Source organism: Varanus komodoensis, unplaced genomic scaffold, assembly GCF_004798865.1.
Source record: "Varanus komodoensis strain SLA01 unplaced genomic scaffold, ASM479886v1 scaffold87, whole genome shotgun sequence".
Lineage (NCBI taxonomy): Eukaryota > Metazoa > Chordata > Lepidosauria > Squamata > Varanidae > Varanus > Varanus komodoensis.
Genome location: NW_025336565.1, coordinates 713,755 through 732,304, shown reverse-complemented (window position 1 = coordinate 732,304; position 18,550 = coordinate 713,755). Strand labels below are relative to the sequence as shown.

Here is an 18,550-nt window from a genome sequence, read left to right as displayed (position 1 = left end):
GTGGGCCACAAACGGAAGAGCCTGGGTGATTTGGCGACTGAGACATCAACCTCTCGCGAGATTCGAGCGAGGGGTGGGGCTTCTGTGAGCTGTGTGACAGAAACTTAGAGCTAGGAAACTGTAGAGTCGGGAACGCCCTGGTTCCTTCGGATTCTCTTGGGTTTCTTCGCTGAGGAAAAAACGTGGAAAAGCCCTTTAGAAACGAGGGGGAAGAGGCACAACTAGAGACAAGACATTAAGGCATAGGTGCAGAACTTTTCCTGACGGCTTGGACTGCAACTCCCATCACCCCCAGTTTGGGAATTGGGAATGATGTATTCCTGCAGGGCACTAGGTTGGAGAACTGGGTTCATCCAAGTCTGAGTGGGTTCTAAAGATGTCGTTTATTGTCGGGATAGGTGTTTAAAGATGCGATCCTATGCAAGTTTAGATCGGAAAGAGGGAGGCTGGCATGCTGGGAGTTGTAGGCCATCCCCTCTGAATTTGACTAGGAGCACACCCTAAATCAGTGATGGCAAACTTGAATGCCCAAACTGCAACCCAAAACTCACTCATTTATCGCAAAGGGACAACACTGCAATAAAACATGAAGACTGGCAGCCCACTGACCAGCCATGAAAAAGTTTGGACGAGTCGCAGCTAAGGAGTTGCGGCTCCTGACATCGCCTGGCGCCGCTACTCCTTTCCAAGCATGCGCACGGCCCCTGTGCGCGCTGTTACCTGATGCTCGGCTGCTGGGGCGGTGCGGGGCCGACTTGGCTTGCGTGCTGACAGGGTTCTGTGTGCCCATTGTGGCCTGCGTGCCATAGGTTCGCCACCACTGCCCTAAATATTTTAAACCTTCCTAAGATCACACCCTAAAAAATGTTTGTCAGTGTGCTGGTCATGTGCATGGTGGTCTAATGCCAGCTACGGTCTGTTATCTGCATGTTGCTGGTGGAGGGAACTGGGGAGAGGGGGTGGCGTGTGGCTGAGGGGGGGGGTTACACCAGCCTTGCGGGGTAGTCCTCTGCCAGTGCCGTCAGAGCTGAGGCAGAGGTTCTTTTGGCCTTCCACACACGCGCGCATCTTGTGGCAGTCCTGACGCCTCTGCAAACTGCAGGAATAAACCAGATTGGTTCAGAGGGAACAAGACCTGCGACGCAGGGAGCCATGCCGCCTGCCTCTCGCTGCCGGCGGGGGGCCCTTTTGCCTCAGGGCCTGGAGGGGCGGCAAGGACCCAGAGTGGTTCGCAGTCCGGCTCCCCAGGGCAAAATGCCAGATTTCTCCTCTGCTTCCAACGGGCAGTTCTCACCTCTGCCTCAGGGGAGATGTAAACAGGGCTTTTAGGGTGAACTGGAAGCCAGACACTCACCACCTCCTCCCCTCCAGCTGGATTGGACTACAATGCCCATTATCCCCCACCAGCAGAGCACCAGGTTGCTCAGGATAGAGCCACACACCTGCAGCCCAAAAGTCCGGCGAGCAGCAGAGGCAAAGCGTCCCTGCTTCAGCCCCGAGTGCGGCCTTCCCCCACCAAGCACTGCCATGGTGTGTTGGACTACAGCCCCCATCACCCTGGGCCAGCAAGGCCACTGGCCACCAGGCTTCCTGGCAATGGGAGAAGTTGCAGCTTAATGCATCTGGGGAAGATGGCTGCAGGATCCGAGCCGGCGGCCCCGTGGAGAGCTTCCGCAGTCATTCGACTTGGCGCTGGGGCTCGCGTTTGTGAAAGACCGGCAGAAAGCTGCCCGTGCACGTGGAAATCCTTTGCACACTGTCCCACAGGTGTATTTGCTGGTCACTTGTGCGCCACGATCTGTGCGCCACACACAGTGGCAATCCAGAGTCCCTGTTGAGTGGGGGGTTTGCTGACTCTCAGGCTGCTATTGCATGTGAACCCTGCACAGTAGCTTAACTCTGGGTTGAGTTAACACCAGAGAGTTAAACCAAACTGCAGAGTTCACACGTGACCATAACATACACATGAACAACAAGCCAGGGACAGCTAACAGACACCCCGTACCCTGGGCTGAGATCACATGTGAAGTGAGCCATTCTCTCGCTTTCTGTCCCTCAGACCCTGCACGGATTCCCCGCTGTTTGAGACACAGGGCTGGGTAAGAGAGAACGTGCACATTTTGAGGAAATGATGCGCTAGAATACAGCAATCAAATGCCATTTATTCCCTGAATGAGGGATGGGGCAGGCGATCCTTCTGCTGTTTCAAACTACTGCTTCAAACTTTTATCAGAATTCAACATGGGATAAAGAGGCGGGAGATTGGGATTTCTCTGGTGGGGAGAGGGTGGTGGAACCAGGGGGCATGTTGGGGTCCCTGGGAGGGGAGCACAGTCCAAATGTGCAACTCAGGGAGACAAAACTGGGGCTCAAAGGTGCTGAGCTGGGCCCAGTGGGGAGAAACCCACTGGGGTCTACAGCAGCCTGGAGTGGGGGGCCGGGGTGACGAGGCAAGATTCCCGGCTTGGAAAGGGGACCTGCATCTGCGTGCTATTTGGGGTGCGACCGCCTGGCTTCCTCCGCCAGTTTCCAGACATGTTCCCCGTCAACGTGGAGCACGTTCCAGTAGTTCTGGCTTGTGACGTTCACGGCGCCCAGCTTGGAGAAGAAATCTGTTGCGGCCTGGTTCCATTTGGCCGAGACGAAGCGGAACTGGAAACAGTTTCTCTCCAGTGCAATCTAGAGAGAGAGACGGATTGAAGCGGTCTCCACCACCAGGAGTGCCCCCCCCCCCCCCCCCCAGTGTGTGAAGGGTGACCCAGCTGGCTGCAGCACGAACGTGGCTGGACTACCTGTTGGTGACTGAGTCAGGGACTGCGTGTGGCCCCCGGGGTGGCTGGTACAACTGTTCTCACCATTGCAGCAAGACCCCCACCCTGCCCCACTGCCCTTCCAGACTCACCTTTGCCACTTTATTCAGTAAACTGGTCCCAATCCCTCTGCCTGCGCAAGAAAATGAGAGAGAGAGAGAGAGAGAGAGACAGACAGACAGACAGACAGACAGACAGACAGAGACAGAGAATCCCCTTTAATTTGGAGAAGTGCCTGGCTGAAAAAGTTTTTCAATTGACTGCTCCAATTAAAAATTGTCACAGAATGGTCAAGTGTGTACATGCGCACACAATTAGGCCAACAAAAAGCACTGCAGTGTGTAATAGGTTTGGAAGCCAAAGAATTATCAGAACAGGGGCTAGCAATGAAAGTTACTTACTGCTAAACAGGGTGTAGCAATTAAATTTACTTTCTTAAGCAATGAATTATTCTAATGGCTAACACGTTGGTTAAAGTCTGCATAAAAGCGGACAAGTAGCTGAACATTCTTCTCTTTGGCCTTTACCCTGCAATGCTAGTTACATTTTAAAAAGCCAGAAATTCGAACAAGCCGCTCAGTCAGCCCCATCATGGAGCAAGTGTTTTGTGTCCTCGAGGAAGACGGGGTGCTGGGAATTCCTCAGGGTGTCCTTTACCACTGGTGTGATTTCTCCATGGGGATACCTTGCCCCAGGGGCAATGGAGCCCCAGCAGGGGCCGTGAGCAAGGCTGCCGAGGGCCAGGCCTTCACCCGATGGGCGCACAACTCCACTGAAGGGCTATTCCAAGCCACACAAAGTCGGGGCACTTGCTGGGCGACAACATACAATGCCTGGGGCCGTCTGGAGACGGCTCTCTCTCTCTCCAGCAGGTTCCCCTCTGGGGGCTTATGCAATGCAGGCCGTTTCTGCGGAGCCAGGATCGTGGCTCCCACCCCACTCCCACCTTGGCCTCAAAGTCTTCCTGACGCACTGAGTCTGGTTACCTCTGAATTCTGGCAGCACATAGAGATCCTCTCCAAAGAGAATGGGCCCGTCCCAGGTGCAGTACGACAGATAGTGGAACTGGTAGCCAACAATCGTGTGACCTGGAGAGAAAAAACGCAGATGAAGAGCCAACAAGAAGGGAAGAGTCACAAAACAAACATGGGGAGGTTCTGAGGTTCCCGAAGAAAATGTTTATTTTGCCCAGTGCATTTTGGAAAAAAAAAGGGTTTCCTTCCTCTGGGGCAGCAATTAAAATTGCATCCTAAAATCTCACTCACATTTTATTGGATGCCCAAGAAACCGAACACACAAAAGTTGGACAATCAGGGTTGTCCACTGAATACAAGGACTGTAATGTTTATAAAACACACCCATTAAATTCGTTGTATTCAAACTATTTCTTCATCTGTGGGCTTTTTTCTTTTACATCTGCCCACTGCTGGATAAAAACAGGCCACGCTAAGCCAGCAGTGCGAGCGCTCGTTCATTCGCCAAAGCAAAATACAGAGGGCCCCGTTCAGCGGTTGTGTTTGTTCCTTAGAAACATTATCAAATGTTAATAATATTTTATGATGCATTATAATTGCAGGAAGAAAACCTGAGGAAGAAAACAGATTTCTTTTATCGCATTGAGCAGGACCAAAGTCGCCACCAGACTAAGAGCCCTGAAAGGTTCCGCCCTGCAATCAACCGGTGCAGGTCCGGATTTACAACTGATATATTTGCTTTACCAAAATACGGTAGTCAGTGTTGTGCCACTTAAATCTTGGCGATTGCTTCCAGTGCTTAATTAGTTTTACAAACGAGATTCAGGCGTTCACAAGTTTCCAGCAGTGGAACGGAAAGCAGGGCAAACATGGACAGGGGATAAGAATCCTTTCCACTACCCTGGAGCTCAGCTAGAATCGGGGACTGGGCTGGTTCCGGGCTGTTGTGCACTGGGATGGTCCAACGGGTCTGACGGCCATTCCAGAGAGCCGTGTGGGCTGGAACTTTGGCAGCCGGGTCCTTCTCCTCCACTGGCCACAAAGCTCACTGCAGACTATCAGCCCACCTCACAGGGCTGTTGTGAGGGTCAGATGGGGAGGGTGGCTAAACAAGCCACCTCGGCTTCCTTGCATGAGGAAACCGGGTGGGAATCTTAATCTCGGCACAGGGAGGGGCCTCCCTGGCTCCGGCTCGTCATGGACCCTGTGGATGGTTTTTGCTCTTTCCCACAACATACGGCTACATAAATAAAAACAGCTTCCATAATTATGAGAGATCGAATCCGGTTTGTGGCTTGACTCCTGAGCCACCAAACTGCTCAAATTTCTGCTGGGTGCTTCAGGATGCCCCTCCCCTCGTGCCACCCATGGCAGAAGGCGGGCTTCCCAAAGGTCCTGGGGTTCCTTACCCTCTTTGCTCTTGTGCTCTGGTGGCACTTCAGCTACCAGGCACCCGAAGGTTGCCTCCTTCTCGAACGCATCAGCTTGGAGAACTACAGATACAGAAATATACAAAGCAAAAGCAGTGTATTAAAAACGAACATGACCAGGAGTCCTTTCTTTCCAAGCCTTTCTTCAGCGATGAAAACTGCAAATAACAGGGATTCTGCAGAGAAGGAAGGCACATCCACCGTTCCCCTCCCAGGTGACATCCAGATCCCTTGGGCTGCAGCTCTCAGTCACCATGGCCAAAGGATGATGGGAGTTGTCAGCCAATGCATCTGGGGGGCTCCAGCTTGGGGAAGACCAGCTGCTCCATGGTTTTGGCATTCCAGGACAGAAGACAAATCTTTAAAACGAGCTGTCTCCCCTTTTTTTACAAAGAACTAGATGTCCTGCAGTCCCATTAAGAGGGGTTAATATTTACAAGGCAAGATACGGGCTTTCTCAGAGGTGAAGGCAGAACTGAAACGAGCTTGCTGATCCTTGAACCCAAGTCCACCCTCTTGCAAAAGGACTTAGGAAGGGTGGTTACTGGCCCCTCACAAGACTCTCACCGACCAGCCGGTGGTAGCTCGCCCAGAAGTCCCTGGCCACGTGGCCAGCCTGGCTGGCTGGAGAAAAATCCCCTCCTTCCATTGGCCATTTGGGGATCATCTTGAAATGGCATGTGGCATTCCAGGAGTGAATGGCCGCCGTGGGGATAAAGCCGGCCCGTGCCCGCCTTGTGGCGAGAGAGTGCTGGGAACCAGGAAGAATCCGGGCCTGAAGCTTGCTAGGTGCCTTCGGGCCAGTCACAGGTTCTCGGCCAACCTACCTCGCAGGGCTGTTGTGGGGATAAATGGAGAGAAGGAGAAACTTGCAAGCTGGCTTGAGTTCTTTGCAAGAGCAGAAAAGGTGGGATAGAAATATAACGTGATAATATTGTTTATGTATTGCTCTTCTATACTGCCCCATAGGCTCTCTTGGTGGTTAATATTGATGCTGAGGAGCACAGATAAGGTCCAAGAACCCAAACAGAGGGCAGAGGCAACAGGAACACAAACAGGTCACTTATTTGGACCCCCGCCCCCCCCCCCCCAAAAAAAAGATGGTGCTCTAGGGAAGCCCTTTGCTTTGCGGCTTGCTAGACTCCTGGTTTAAATGTTTTACAGTTTGGAGAAATAAAATGCAAATCCAGACCATGAAGGAATACGGCAAGCTCCAGGATGGCACCACAGGAACGCAGGGACTCCAGGGTGAAATTTTCCCACCGCTGCACCTGTTGGCTTCCCACCGGTCTTGAAGCTGCCAAAGGCTCGGAGCTTTTGCCAGCGGGAAAAGTCAGCCAGCGGACTTCCCAAGGACGGAGCCATGTTCCAAGACTGCTTTGCCCACCTTTCCCTGGAGGGCTGGTTTGATGCAAGGGCAACCGATTTGATGGCGAAACAGGGAGGATGTCCTCCGGGCCTTACCTTCCGGGGTGATTCTGACTTGGTCCAAAGCTTTGTGAAACGCTGCGGATTCCTGAAAGAGATTCAGCTGTTGTGGGTGCATACAAAGTACACCCTGAAACCTGGGTGTGAGATCCTGAGTGGGGCACCTCTTTTCTTAGAAAGGAGGTTTGGGCGACCTGGCCTCTCACCGAGTACCCCAAAGCCACCAAGACAAGTCCAGAGCCCCAGGAGGCAGTGGGGTAGAAACAGAAAGATGCTTTCTTTCCAAAAAGTCAACTGCCTTGAAGGCAACCATCATTTGAAGCCCTGGGCGAGCTTTCCCTGGCCTGGCATTGTCCAAATGTGTGTAGATTACAACTCCCATAATCCCCCAGCCAGGCTGGAGAAGTAGAGAAATACAGCTGTGCAAAAGCAGTATGTTTGATGATCTGGCTGGGGGAATATGGGAGCTGTAGGCCACACACAGCCCTTGTACCAGGGTGTGTGTGTGCGTGTGTGCACGAGCGCTCGCGTCCTGAGAGGTTTTTCCTTGCCCACATAAAACAGGGTAAACTGAAATGCAGCCCCATGTCTGACTTTTCATATTCTTCGCAGGGCTTCCTGTATTCTGGGAAACTGTTGCAAACCACCCAGAATGCTTTGGCTACGGGGCATAGTAGATATAACAACAATAAGATTAATAACAGTAATAAAACCCCCTCCCCCACACACAAACTCTCACCTTGATAAGCCGCATCACATCCTTGAGGTCTCTGGCGGTCCACGGACGGACGATGTAACTCATGTCGGGTTGGGATCCCTTCTCTCTGACCTCCAGCCCTGGGTTTGGGAGCTTTTAAAGGCGGCTCTGCCTCTCGCCCCGCCCAGTTGCTGACAGTCAGCTGTTCTCCCGGGGAGACCCCTGGGGCCGCACAGACAGGGCCAGGTGGGCCAGGAGCTGGCGTCCTCTTATTCCCCACCTCCCGCCAGCCAGGGAACTCCAAAGAGATCTGGTCAGCAATCCCGGCACAGGGGTTACCGGGTTAAGCCAGTGCACATTAACTCCCCCCCGGCACGGGGCATCCCACCTTGCCAGCCTCCAGCAGTCGCTTCGCTGCCTTGACGCTGCTCTGCAGGGTGAAGGGCAGCTCTGGACTCCAGGTGCCGGACGTGCCGACACGCAGCTCTCCGCAGTCCACTTTGTCGCTGTTCCATTCTGCCCCGCGGCCAAGGCGCTCTCTCTGGGTGGGTCTCGAAGACTGAAAACCTCTGAGGAGCAGTGCGATGCCCGATCCACCAGCACAGACAGGGCGAACACACGCATCCCAGCCATACCCCGTGGCTGGAGCAGAAACAGCCGAAGCCCTGGAGCAGGGGAGGGTTCCAGCCTGGCACCAGAAAGATCAGTGCCAGGCATCAGGAGGGGCTCTGCTGTATTTGGGGCTCCTGCAGGGACGGGGAGTGGAGCTTCAGACACCTGACAATCGATACCCAGGGGCTGAGTGTGGGTTGTTATCAAATGGTTGCTGTGTCATCCGAACTCAGCTGGGCTTGTTAACTGTGCAGAGAATCTGTGGTTTGTGGCTGGATTTTGAGCTGGTGGCGGCTCAGCTTGGTCTGCTGTCTTGGCTGAGTTCAGAAGACCCAACCGGCGAGTGTGTTGTCCGATCCTAGTCACTACTGGGGCAAGTCTTCCCCGCACCTCCCCTCCCCAGCAACCGTGAGAATTTCCGCTCGGCCCAGATGGACCAGGGCAGTCTGAGTGTGGTGGCAATTCACATCAACGCCTCTGCTAATGATGCATCCCGTAGGCCACGATTCTGCTGCGCCTCTGCGTCCGTTAAGGAGAGACGACCTCAATTCTAGCAAATGCACGTCGCTGGCCACCCCTTCATAAAGCAGGGCCAGCACGTGTGAACGCGACCGCGTGTCATCAGATGCAGGCAAACGGACCTTCATGTGATATGAGCAGCGAGGGCCGTGCATGCGCCAGGGGCTGCTCCCATGCCCTCCATCCGCGTTTGCAGTTGATTTTAGACCGAGCAAAGGCGGCTGTGAAATTCTCGTGGCAGAACAAACCGGAAGGACGGCCTGTGTGTGGTCACAATTTTGCACAACACTCCAGCATTGCCGGGAGCAGGTCGAGGAAGTTCCGTGCACTGGGGGAGCGTGGATCTGGCCCGGGGGGGGGGGGGGAGGCCGGGGGGAGGGTGCAACGGGACCGGGTCGGCCTTTGCTACGATCTGAGGGACGTGGTCAGGGACGCTCCGGCCGGAGGCCCGCCCGGAGTAGGGCTCGAGCTGCAGCGCAGGCGGCGGGCTGCCCGCGAGCGACTTGCCCGGGCTCCGTGCGTGACCGCGGGGGAACCCGTGGCCGGGCCGGGCCCCGGGCTCGCTGCCCCGGCCGGACCGGGCCGGGCCGGGCCCTCACCGCCCACCCGCGAGGCGCGCCCGGGGCCGGCTGCCCATGCCTGGGGGCCCGGGGGCGACAGCGACCCGGAAGCCCCCTCGGGCAGCACGGCGGGCCACTCTATCTTTTCCCATCTCTGCGGGACAACGGGCGCGCGACGCGAGAGTTGCCGCGGCCCAACTCTCGCGAGACGGGGCGGGGCGGCGGCGTCATGGCTGCGCCCAGGCGCGCCCCGTGAGCGGCGGCTGCTGCGGAAGGTCTCTGCGCGGTACCCTCTGCTATTCTTCACATATTACTGCTGCGACTGCGGTCGCGGCGTCCGGGTTCTCGGTGCTCCAGAACAGCCTTCCCGAACCTCGTGCTTTCCGGGCGCCTTGGATGGCAACTCCCATAATTCCCTGGGGGCGGGGGATTCTGGGAGATGGGATCCAACTCGTCTGGACGGCACCTCGCCGGCGAAGGCGGCCCGGTCATTGTCATCACGTGGCATTTATATCCTGTCTTTCTTTTTCTTGCAAGGATCCCAAGGCGGCGTACAAGGTGCTTTTAGGGAATATAAGGTCCCTGCCCCGCAGAGGTTACAGTCTACCGTGCAATACGGTGGGGGGCAGGGAAGACAGGGGAGGCCCGGGTAAACAAGGAAAAAAATGCAGCAGCTTCTTTTGCAGGTACGGAAGGGCGTGGGGTCTAAAGAGCTGGGCAAAGCGATGATTTGAAGGGAGGGCGGGAGGGGTGTCGCCGAAGTATTCTGCAGGCAATTCCGGGGATGAGGCGGCTTGCTGAGGGAGCAGAGTAGAAAGACCATGTTTTTTGCAGTTTGCCAGGGGAGCAGCAACATGACTTTGCGACAGTCCTAGAGAACTGAGGAAGGGAGGGAGTCAAAGGTAAAGCTAAGGAAATTTGCCCACAGAGCATGACTCTGCCACAAAACCACAGCCCATCCTGAGTCTCTCGAGGTTGCCTTTTTTCCTGGCCAAGAAAAACGGCTTTCACTGCCTGCTGCATCAGTATTGATATTGTGCTTTCCTTGGTGCTGGAATGTTTATTAAAAACCTGTCCATACCTCACCCCAGTTCATTTTCTCTCGTATGTTTCCCTTAGCTATGCAGCAGGTAAGAATCCTCTTGAAGGCTGTGCTGTTGAAAATCTGCTTAGTCTTTCCTTGTCCTACAGAATTGCAGTGTGTATCCTTTTTACATGTACCTCCTTTGTTAAATAAAAGCTAAAACGTTTGGGTTACTGAATTTCATTGTTGTTGGAATGCAGGCAACCCTGCTAGTCTCTAGAATAGCTGAGCTCAGCTTGGGAGGCATTTTGCTTTGTTAATATGCCCTTTACTTGCAGAGCTTTCACCTTGCTGGCACCCCCATTCTATGCTGGGATGAGGAAAGCATCTGACGCCGTGGTCTGCTCTTGCAGTTTCGGGAGGTCTGGCTGGAAACAGGGCCAGAGTCTGCATAAACACTATCCTAGCAGTGCTTCTTGAAAATTGGGCTTTTGTGGCTCTCTGGGGCTCGCGTGATGGAGGGTGAGCCGCCCTTTGATGGCCAGGCTGGATCGAACCTGGAGCAACCAGATGAGAGCGACGTGGAAGCTGGCGGGGTGTCTGGACCTGCTGCTAAGGTGCCGAGGCTGAATGGGAGCCAGGAAAATGGAGAGACAGCCGAGGAGGCCATTTCTGGCTTGGAACCCTTGGGAGAAGAGCCCAGGATGGCGGGTGCAGCACAGCGTTTTGAGGAAGGGAAGAAGGCAGAAGCAGATGACGGAGGAGAAATGGCAACAGAAGGAGAATATTAGTGAGTGTTGATACTGTTTTGCTCTCTGCTGGGTGGAGCTCGATCAGGACACCTGGGTTCTGTGCTTTGCTTTGCCAGAAGGAAGAACGGAGAGCCCAGAGTGCAGAGTTCCCTTCCTGAGTGTGGGAGAGGCAAGGAGTCCTGAGCAGGGTGGCTCCTGCCCCATGGTGCCCAGGCTGCAGCCTGGAAGGGGAACGGGGCATCCCAGGGGTATCTCTGAGACATGGCTCGCCTCTCTGTGTTCTCCCAGCTTTCCAGCATACAGCTTCTTGCAGCCACCTAAGCTCCTGACGGGCTCCTGGGCAGAGTACAGTTGTGTTCCAGAGAACTTTCTCAAGGGCTGTAAGTGGTATGTACTTGGAGGGCTGTCCTGCTGGCTTTGTCTGATTGCCTGGCTCTTGGGTGTGGGGCACCACATTGCCCGTTGCTCTGGGCCTCGTTCACAGGCCAGTGTGCATGGCCTGGGCATGGCTGGAAATGGAGAGGGATGCCCCCTTTGGGCAGCTGCAGCACCTGCCTGGCCTCTCCATCCGAGATGCTGAGAACCTGCTGCTTGCTGTGGCAAGCCCTCTTCCCTGCTCAGACGGGACGATGCGACGTGTTGTGCAGACCGTACGGAAAAGGCACTGCTGAGGGGATTCTCGGTCCGCACTAGCAGCAGCGCAAACAGAGTGGCAGCTGGGGGCGGGGGGGGGGCACAGACATGTAGGCCTTGAGAGGCTTCAGGAAAAAGGCTTGGTGATGCGGAAGGATCTTTGGGCAGGGAGCCAGAGGTCTGAGGCTGGGACACGAAACAGCCCCTGCGGGTTCAGAAGCGGAAGGCCTGAGAATGAAGAGCCAGGCCTTCAGGCAGGATGAGGGCATTGGGCAGGTTGGCCGGAGCGGTCCAAGATGAGTGCATTGCTGCTGGTGGAGAATGGCCCGGGCGCCTCGTTTGCCTCTCCGGCGCTGCTGCTGCGGGGAGCTGGGGCGCTCGGATCGTTTACGCGGCCGCTCTCTCCTCAGGGCCCCTGATGGGACTTGCCTGCTGACCAACAGTGCTGACAACACCCTGCGGATTTACAACCTTCCTGCGGAGTTGTACACTGAGGAGTGGGGTGCTGTTGCCGAAATGGTATGGAGTGGGCAGAGGAGGCGGTGGCTGGAGGGAGGGGCAGGAATTTCCTGGCCTTGAGGCTGAACTCTTTCTGATGCAAACAGGGAACTTCACTTTTCAGAACCCTCAGCCCACGGAGGGCCAATTGCATGTCGCTCTGCAAATGTGGGAGGGGGAGGGAGAAAACCCAGTTCATCAACACCCCTGGAAACGTAGTTAATTGGAGGGGGTTTCCTGAGTGTGCAGAACGTAGGAGGATCTTTGCAATGGCGCAAGCTGAACCACCGAATCTTTGCGTTGCTTCCACCAGCCCCTACCAGGTGGGGGTCGCTCTCAATCCCTGGAGGGGACCCAAGTGCACATGCTGGCTTATTCAGGGAAGCAGGGTGTGAATTGCCCCCGAAGGGCAGAAAGACATGGGCCGCCCCTAAAAGAGGAGTACATGCCCCCAATCCTGACCTGTTTGTTTCTTACCAAAGGAACCCTCTTGGCCAGGCTTCCCGAGACACGTGGGCCCACGACGCAGGGAAGGACCTGCTCGACCCGCCAAAAACGGGCCGCCCCTTGCGAGGAGTGTCCTCGGTGTGGCGGGGAGAGGAGGCCGGGGCACTCGGCCTGTTCTCTCGAGGCCGCGCCAGGAGCGACCTCCACGCCAGACCCGCTGAGCCCGCCTTTCCCCCCGCAGAGCCCTGTGCTGCGCATGATGGAAGGAGACACCGTCTATGACTACTGCTGGTTCCCGCTGATGAATTCTTCCGACCCGCAGACTTGTTTGTAAATCCGTCTCCCCTCTTTCCTGCCTGCTCCCTTCCCCGCTCGCCCAGAGCTGCCCTGGGCTTTGAGGCACAGCAAGGGCTCTGGTGCGGGAACCTTAGAAATTGGCCGCTGCCGGGAGTTCAGTGGCCGCCACCACGTTCTGGGCTGAGCGAGAGGGAGGTCCGAGGGGGCTGAGGGTCGCAGGGTCCGGGGCATTGCTGGGGCAGACGGGGTGTGGCTGGAGGCTCCCGGGCGAGGCCAGTCTTGCCTGCCGTGTGCTGAAACCAGTCCTGGGCTAAGGAAGGCAAGGCTTACAGCTTGCCAGATGATGCTGTTGGGAGAGACGTGCTTGTCTGCTCCACGTCGTTCTGGTCCACGGGGGACCGAGCATTTCACAGGGCTGGGTGGGCTGCTGACAGCCTGACCGTGGGGCGGTCCCACACAGGCACTCCTTGCATGCCCAAGAGATATTCCCCAGGTCCCTGTCAAGGCCCTCTCCTCGGTCTCGAGAGCTAGGAGCTTGTGGAGCTAAATTCCACAAGCAGTGGTGGGGGCTGGATTCTGTGCCGGTGCTTGTTCGGCACAGGCTGTGCCCCCCCCCCCCGGCACAGGTGAGCCAGCAGCACCTCCACGCCTCCCTGCTGCTTCTGCGGCGTTCCCAGGACTCCTCCCAGCCGCAGCGGCCCCTCACTGTCTTGCCCTCTGGCTCTTCCCTGCCAGCGTTGCCAGCAGCAGCCGTGACAACCCCATCCACATCTGGGATGCTTTCCACGGAGACCTGCGGGCCTCTTTCCGCCCCTACAATCATCTTGTGAGTACGTCTGCTGGAGATGAGCCGCCTCCCGAGCCTGCTCTCCTGGAAGCAAAGCCCGTGTCGGCTGCGCTCTCCTCTCCGCAAGCCCGTCCTCACCCAGCCCTTTCCTGCTGGACCCTCCCATCTTTCCCCAGGACGAGCTGACGGCTGCACACTCCCTCTGCTTCACGCCCGACGGCTCCCAGCTCTTCTGTGGCTTTAACAAGACTGTGAGAGTGTTTGAGACGTCCCGGCCGGGCCGGAGCTGTGAAAACAGACCCACCTTTGGTGAGCTGGGCTGTGCGGAATTTCAGAGCTGCTGGGCATGTTGGGATTGTGTTAGGTCTTTGCTTAGCAGAAGATGAAATTCCATCTTCATAGATTCCCGTGGTAGGTGGGGCCAGAGGCGGAGCAGGGGCACCAAAATACAGAAAACCCATCTTACCTGAGCTTAAAGCTTCTGCTGTCTCTGATTAAGTCTTAGTTGAGGCATTTCCACTTGCTAGAATGAGAAAAATGCCAGGAAGTCATCCATGGATCAGTTGTTAAAGGGGGTGGGATCATCTGAGGAATTCTGCCGGGCTGTCTCTCCCCCATCCCCCCTCCCCCCAAACCTGAGTTTCTATATCACGGCTGTATCATAGTCGCTTTTGCTTTAGCATCTGAGCAAAGGGAGCCGCCACAGCCATTGACACTTTTGTACCCTTTACTTTTTATTTCCAAAGACTCAAGACCAAAATGGCGTGAACCATTTGTTTTAGAGCTAAACTCGCGTCTGGTTCACATGTTCAGAGTGCATTAGAACCCAGCGAGTCATCCAAAAACATGAGTAAAATGGTGCAAATAAACACTAGTTTTGCCAGGTAGAAAACAGCTCAAATTCTGTGTGTGTGTGTGTGTGTGTGTGTGTGTGTGTGTGTGTGTGAGAGAGAGAGAGAGAGAGAGAAAGAGAGAGAGAGAGAGAGAGAGAGAGAGAGAGAGAGAAGTTCTGTACTTTCCACCAAAAAATGTCTTTCAAAGTTGCTTATGAAGCAATTTTAAACAAAAGCAAATAGAAAGTACAGCAAAAACGTAACAGCCAGCTCCCGAAACAGACATGCACTTCCAGGCCAAGGACCTTGAATCCAGCCATCTCCACCTGCCATTGGAAGGATAGCAGAAAGGGGGCGATCCGAGGCTTCAGACCTCGGGAGAGGCAGGGGCTTCAGACCTTTGTGCCGCGCCGCCGAAGTTTGATTGCAAAACCTCCGCTGATCGATGCGCCCTTGCTGGAAGGACACCTGGAGTGGTGCGGTGAAAGAGCTTCAGACGAGCCACACCGGACTGGACCCAGGGTGCCTTCAGTTTGCACAGGGCCTGGCCAGCTGCCGACCGGAGGAAGGCCCGTGCCTCCCGGCAGCCGAGCCCCGCCAGTCCTAACCGCCTCCCCCCCGCCCCCAGCAAAGAAGCAAGGCCAGAGCGGCATCATCTCCTGCATCGCCTTCAGCCCGGCACAGCCGCTGTACGCCTGCACCTCCTACTCCAAGACGGTGGGCCTCTACTCCCGCGCAGAGGGCGCCCCCTTGGCCATGCTGCACGGGCACCGCGGTGGGGTCACCCATGCCCTCTTCTCCCCCGATGGCTTCCACCTCTTCACGGGTGGCCGCAAGGTAAGGCCTTGCTGTCGGAGGCGTGTGTGGCAGGCGGGCATGGACTTCGCGCCTCTTCTGCCGAAGTGGCTAGGAAGGGGCAGCGCTGGGCCCCTGTTTCCTCCAGCTCTGGCAAGCCCCCAGCGGCGGTGGTGTCGCTTCCCCCTCCCAGGACGTGGAGATCCTCTGCTGGGACCTTCGGCGCCCGGGCGACGTGCTCTTCTCCATGCGCCGAACGGTGGCCACCAACCAAAGGCTCTACTTTGACCTGGACCCGTGAGTGCTTCCCTGCCCTTTTCCGCCCCGCTCGCTCCTGCTCTCCGGTAGTTTTCCTCACACTTACCAGAAAGCGTGGGGTGCCATCGCAGAAAGGTCAGGCTGCGGCCCCCGAGTTCCCCGGTCACAGCACAAGGCACCCAGTTCCAGCTTGCAGGAGGGCTCCAGGGAGGAGTGGGGATGCGCGTGCGGTGCTGGGGCGGGCCGAAGCAGGCGGCTCACCCTCTCCGCTCCTTCCACGCCCAGCGCTAGCGGCGTGTTCAAAAAGCCCGAGCGATCTGCAGCTGCCGCTCCTGGCGGGTGGGTGTCGCCTCCAGTGTGGAAACCAGCATCCCTGGAGGGGGCTGTTGCCCCGGCTGGATCGGGCCCAGCTGGGGAGCCTTCTGTTTGCACAGGGCTCGACGAGCGAAAAGTGTGGGAAAAGCCCCGCCGGATCAGGCCCGGGGCCCAGCTGGTCCAGCGTGCCGTGGACTCCCGAGCTGCCCCCAGGATCTGTCCCACCTGGGATCTGTCCCACCCAGGCTCCTCAGCCCCTGGCGTGTGCAGGCAGGCAGCCGGCCCGGATTCCCCCAGGCACCGCAGGGGCACACTGCCACCCATGTTCCCCAGCGTGGGCCGTGCACAGACTCGCTGCCCCGATCGGGACGAGCTCGCAGCTGCTGGGACGGGGGCCGCGGACAGCCTTCCCCTCCCCCACGCATGGGGCCCGCCCCCTTGGGGCCTGGGGGCCGTCACCGCGCGCTGTGCCACGGACACTGACCCCCGCACTGGCCGGCCGTGGCGGGACAGGATGCCGGACTGGGAGGACGCGATCCTGCGCGACGCGGCTTCCCGCTTTCACGCAAAAGCGGCTGCCCGCCAGGCTTCAGGGCGCCTGCCGACGCCTGGGACAATCTGTGGGGGAGCCGGGCCTCCACTTTTCTGAGGGGCCCATGGCTTGAGCTTGCCTGCAGCTGGTGGTGGGTCCTCGGAGACCCAGCCGGGCCCGCCGGCTTCCCCAGCCGGGTCGTGCTCACCGCTTGGTGTCCTGTGTCCTCCCTTGCAGGAGCGGCAGCTATTTGCTGAGCGGCGACACAGAGGGGCTCGTGACGGCCTGGGACACCACCCAGCCCCCCAGCAGTGCCCCCGGCCCGGTCCTGCAGCCCACCTTGCAGTTCCAGGCCCTGCAAGACTGCGTCAACGGGGTCAGGTACGCCTGGCTGGGGGAGTCCCTCGGGGGCTGCCGTGGGGCATCTCATCGGAGATGAGCGCCGGGCCCTCGCACCCGGGAGTCAAGGGGAGGGTGGCCTGCCGCCCCTTGCTCTCCCGTCTGACCGTCTGTCCCCTTTGCTCAGCCTGCACCCCAGCCTCCCCCTGCTGGCCACAGCCTCCGGCCAGCGCACGTTTCCTGACCTGTGGGACGAGGAGGCCGAGACGGAAGGGGACGCCCCGTCCAGCTGCCGTCCGGCGCACGGGGACAACTCCCTGCAGCTCTGGTGGTGCTCCTCGGACGCTGGAGCAGAGCCGCCCCCGGCCGTTCCGTAAGCAGCCCCCTCCCACGGGGGAGCGAGAAGACGGACTCCAGAGCCGCCCCCTGGCTGGGCCCTGTTTGGGGCCTGTGTGCCAGCCGCCATGTTGTGTGTGTGGGGAAGGGCTGATTAAGCCCGCGTGTGCCAGCTCTTTGCGTGTGTGAGTGTGTGTGCGTACCCATGAAGCGATTGCCAAAGAGGGTGCACGCTGATGTGAAGGCGTAATGGAAAATCGGACATTCCTGGGAAGTAACGGCCCCTGAAATGAACTTCGTTGAACTGCTGCCCTACACACGGGGTTACTCTGGGGTGGACGCATCCTCGCCGGGGAGTGGGGCAGAGCCTGGGGGAGCCGAAGTGCCTGCTGTGTTCGGAGAAGAGCAGGCACTGCGCCTCCTGGCGGCCTCCGCTCTCCTCTGGACCAGAACTAATCCCGCCGCAGGCTGTTGGCAGTCGCCTTGTGCCCCCCCCTTCGCGGCTCGCGTACATCTCTCTCCTTAAAGCCAAAAAGGCCATATATCTTTCCATACATTTCTCGGGACGGGGGGGGGGGGGGTGCTTTGTAGCCCAAGAGGCCCACTTCCTTGGCTAGCAGGTCACTTTTGTGGAAGCTACTCAGGATATGCCCTGACCAGAGAACACGGGACCTGTATGGTGCCGTGTGTGTGCGTGTGTGTGTGTAGGGGTGCTGGTGTTTTGGCTGTTGTGCCCCGGAGCTCTGAGTGCATGCATGAGAGCGATTGGATTGTTTAAGGTTTTAAAAGTGCTTTCTCTTCCTTGCTGTGTAAATATTTTTTTTGCGATCTGACACCTGCCCGACAAGTGGGGCGTTGGGCCATCTGGCTTGGAGGAAGGAACACCTTGTCATGCATTTTCCTCTTTGGTACCTGTTTGCAGACCTGAAGTCCCGTTTGGCAACGGGTGTCGAATAAAGCGTTGCTCTGTTGTGGCGCTGTTTTCCTAAGTCCTTCCTTCTGAAGTGGGTTTGGTGCAAATCGCAAGGCAGAACTCACCTGCTGTCGAAGGGATGCAAGAGGGTTTCATGGGCTTCCTTCTGGGGGCATCGGGAAATAGAGTGTGCACATCTTGAAAATCATTTCTCTTATCCTTTTTCAATCCCTGCTCCCCCTTGGTAGCATTTTAATATTTCTGAGAATATTTTTTTTCTGGAAATAAAGAGCCTTCTTTCGAACAAACATTAGCTGTAAAACAATGTTTTTAAAATGGGTTCCTCCGAAGAAGAGCTGCCCAGAATGGGCTGAATAGGATTGCATGGTCTTCCGGATGCAGGCCCTGGAGTTTCACAAGGCTTGGGCTGGGGGACTGCGTGTTTTTGGAATCTGCCTGCGTTACTTCAGTCCTGAGAATGAGCAAGGAACTGAACCAGGCCCCTGGGTGCCGCGATGGGGAAATCGTGTCTTCCTGCCCTCGGCTTCTCCCCCACCCTTTGCTGGTGGGGTGCTTGGTTCACCCAGTTTGCCTTCTGCCTTTGCCGAAGGCGTTGCGGGGGAGAGGCACAGAAGGAAGCCATTCTGTGCCCGTGAGCCAACCCCCAGATGCTCGCCCAGCGGGATGGATCAGGGCCTTCTTCAAAGGCGAAACACAACTTGGCTTAGCGCATGTTTAACCGCCGGCTCATTCAGAGTAAG

The 18,550-nt window shown here is 57.1% G+C and overlaps 2 protein-coding genes across 3 annotated transcripts; one reads left to right on the top strand and one right to left on the bottom strand.

The window, feature by feature from the left end:
- Positions 1–2,164: 2,164 nt before the first annotated feature.
- On the bottom strand, positions 2,165–8,906 carry LOC123016721 (diamine acetyltransferase 1-like). The gene is made up of 7 exons (XM_044417315.1): positions 7,728–8,906; positions 7,382–7,479; positions 6,679–6,730; positions 5,194–5,277; positions 3,797–3,898; positions 2,903–2,943; positions 2,165–2,679 (listed from the first exon to the last, which is right to left on the bottom strand). Exons 1-7 carry the CDS (start codon positions 7,852–7,854, stop codon positions 2,491–2,493), a joined length of 693 nt encoding a protein of 230 aa, XP_044273250.1. The 5' UTR covers positions 7,855–8,906; the 3' UTR covers positions 2,165–2,490.
- Positions 8,907–9,259: 353 nt separating this feature from the next.
- WRAP53 (WD repeat containing antisense to TP53) lies at positions 9,260–18,097 on the top strand. 2 transcript variants are annotated; one of them, XM_044417249.1, is made up of 12 exons: positions 9,260–9,305; positions 9,568–9,716; positions 10,393–10,844; positions 11,095–11,193; positions 11,850–11,958; positions 12,626–12,714; positions 13,417–13,507; positions 13,645–13,777; positions 14,930–15,138; positions 15,290–15,393; positions 16,439–16,582; positions 16,728–18,097. In XM_044417249.1, the coding sequence occupies exons 3-12, from the start codon at positions 10,570–10,572 to the stop codon at positions 16,915–16,917; spliced, it is 1,443 nt and encodes a 480-aa protein (XP_044273184.1). In that variant the 5' UTR covers positions 9,260–9,305; positions 9,568–9,716; positions 10,393–10,569; the 3' UTR covers positions 16,918–18,097. The 2 variants fall into 2 exon arrangements, with proteins under 2 accessions (XP_044273184.1, XP_044273183.1); XM_044417248.1 differs by lacking the exon at positions 9,260–9,305 and having other exon boundaries at positions 9,326–9,716.
- Positions 18,098–18,550: the final 453 nt, after the last annotated feature.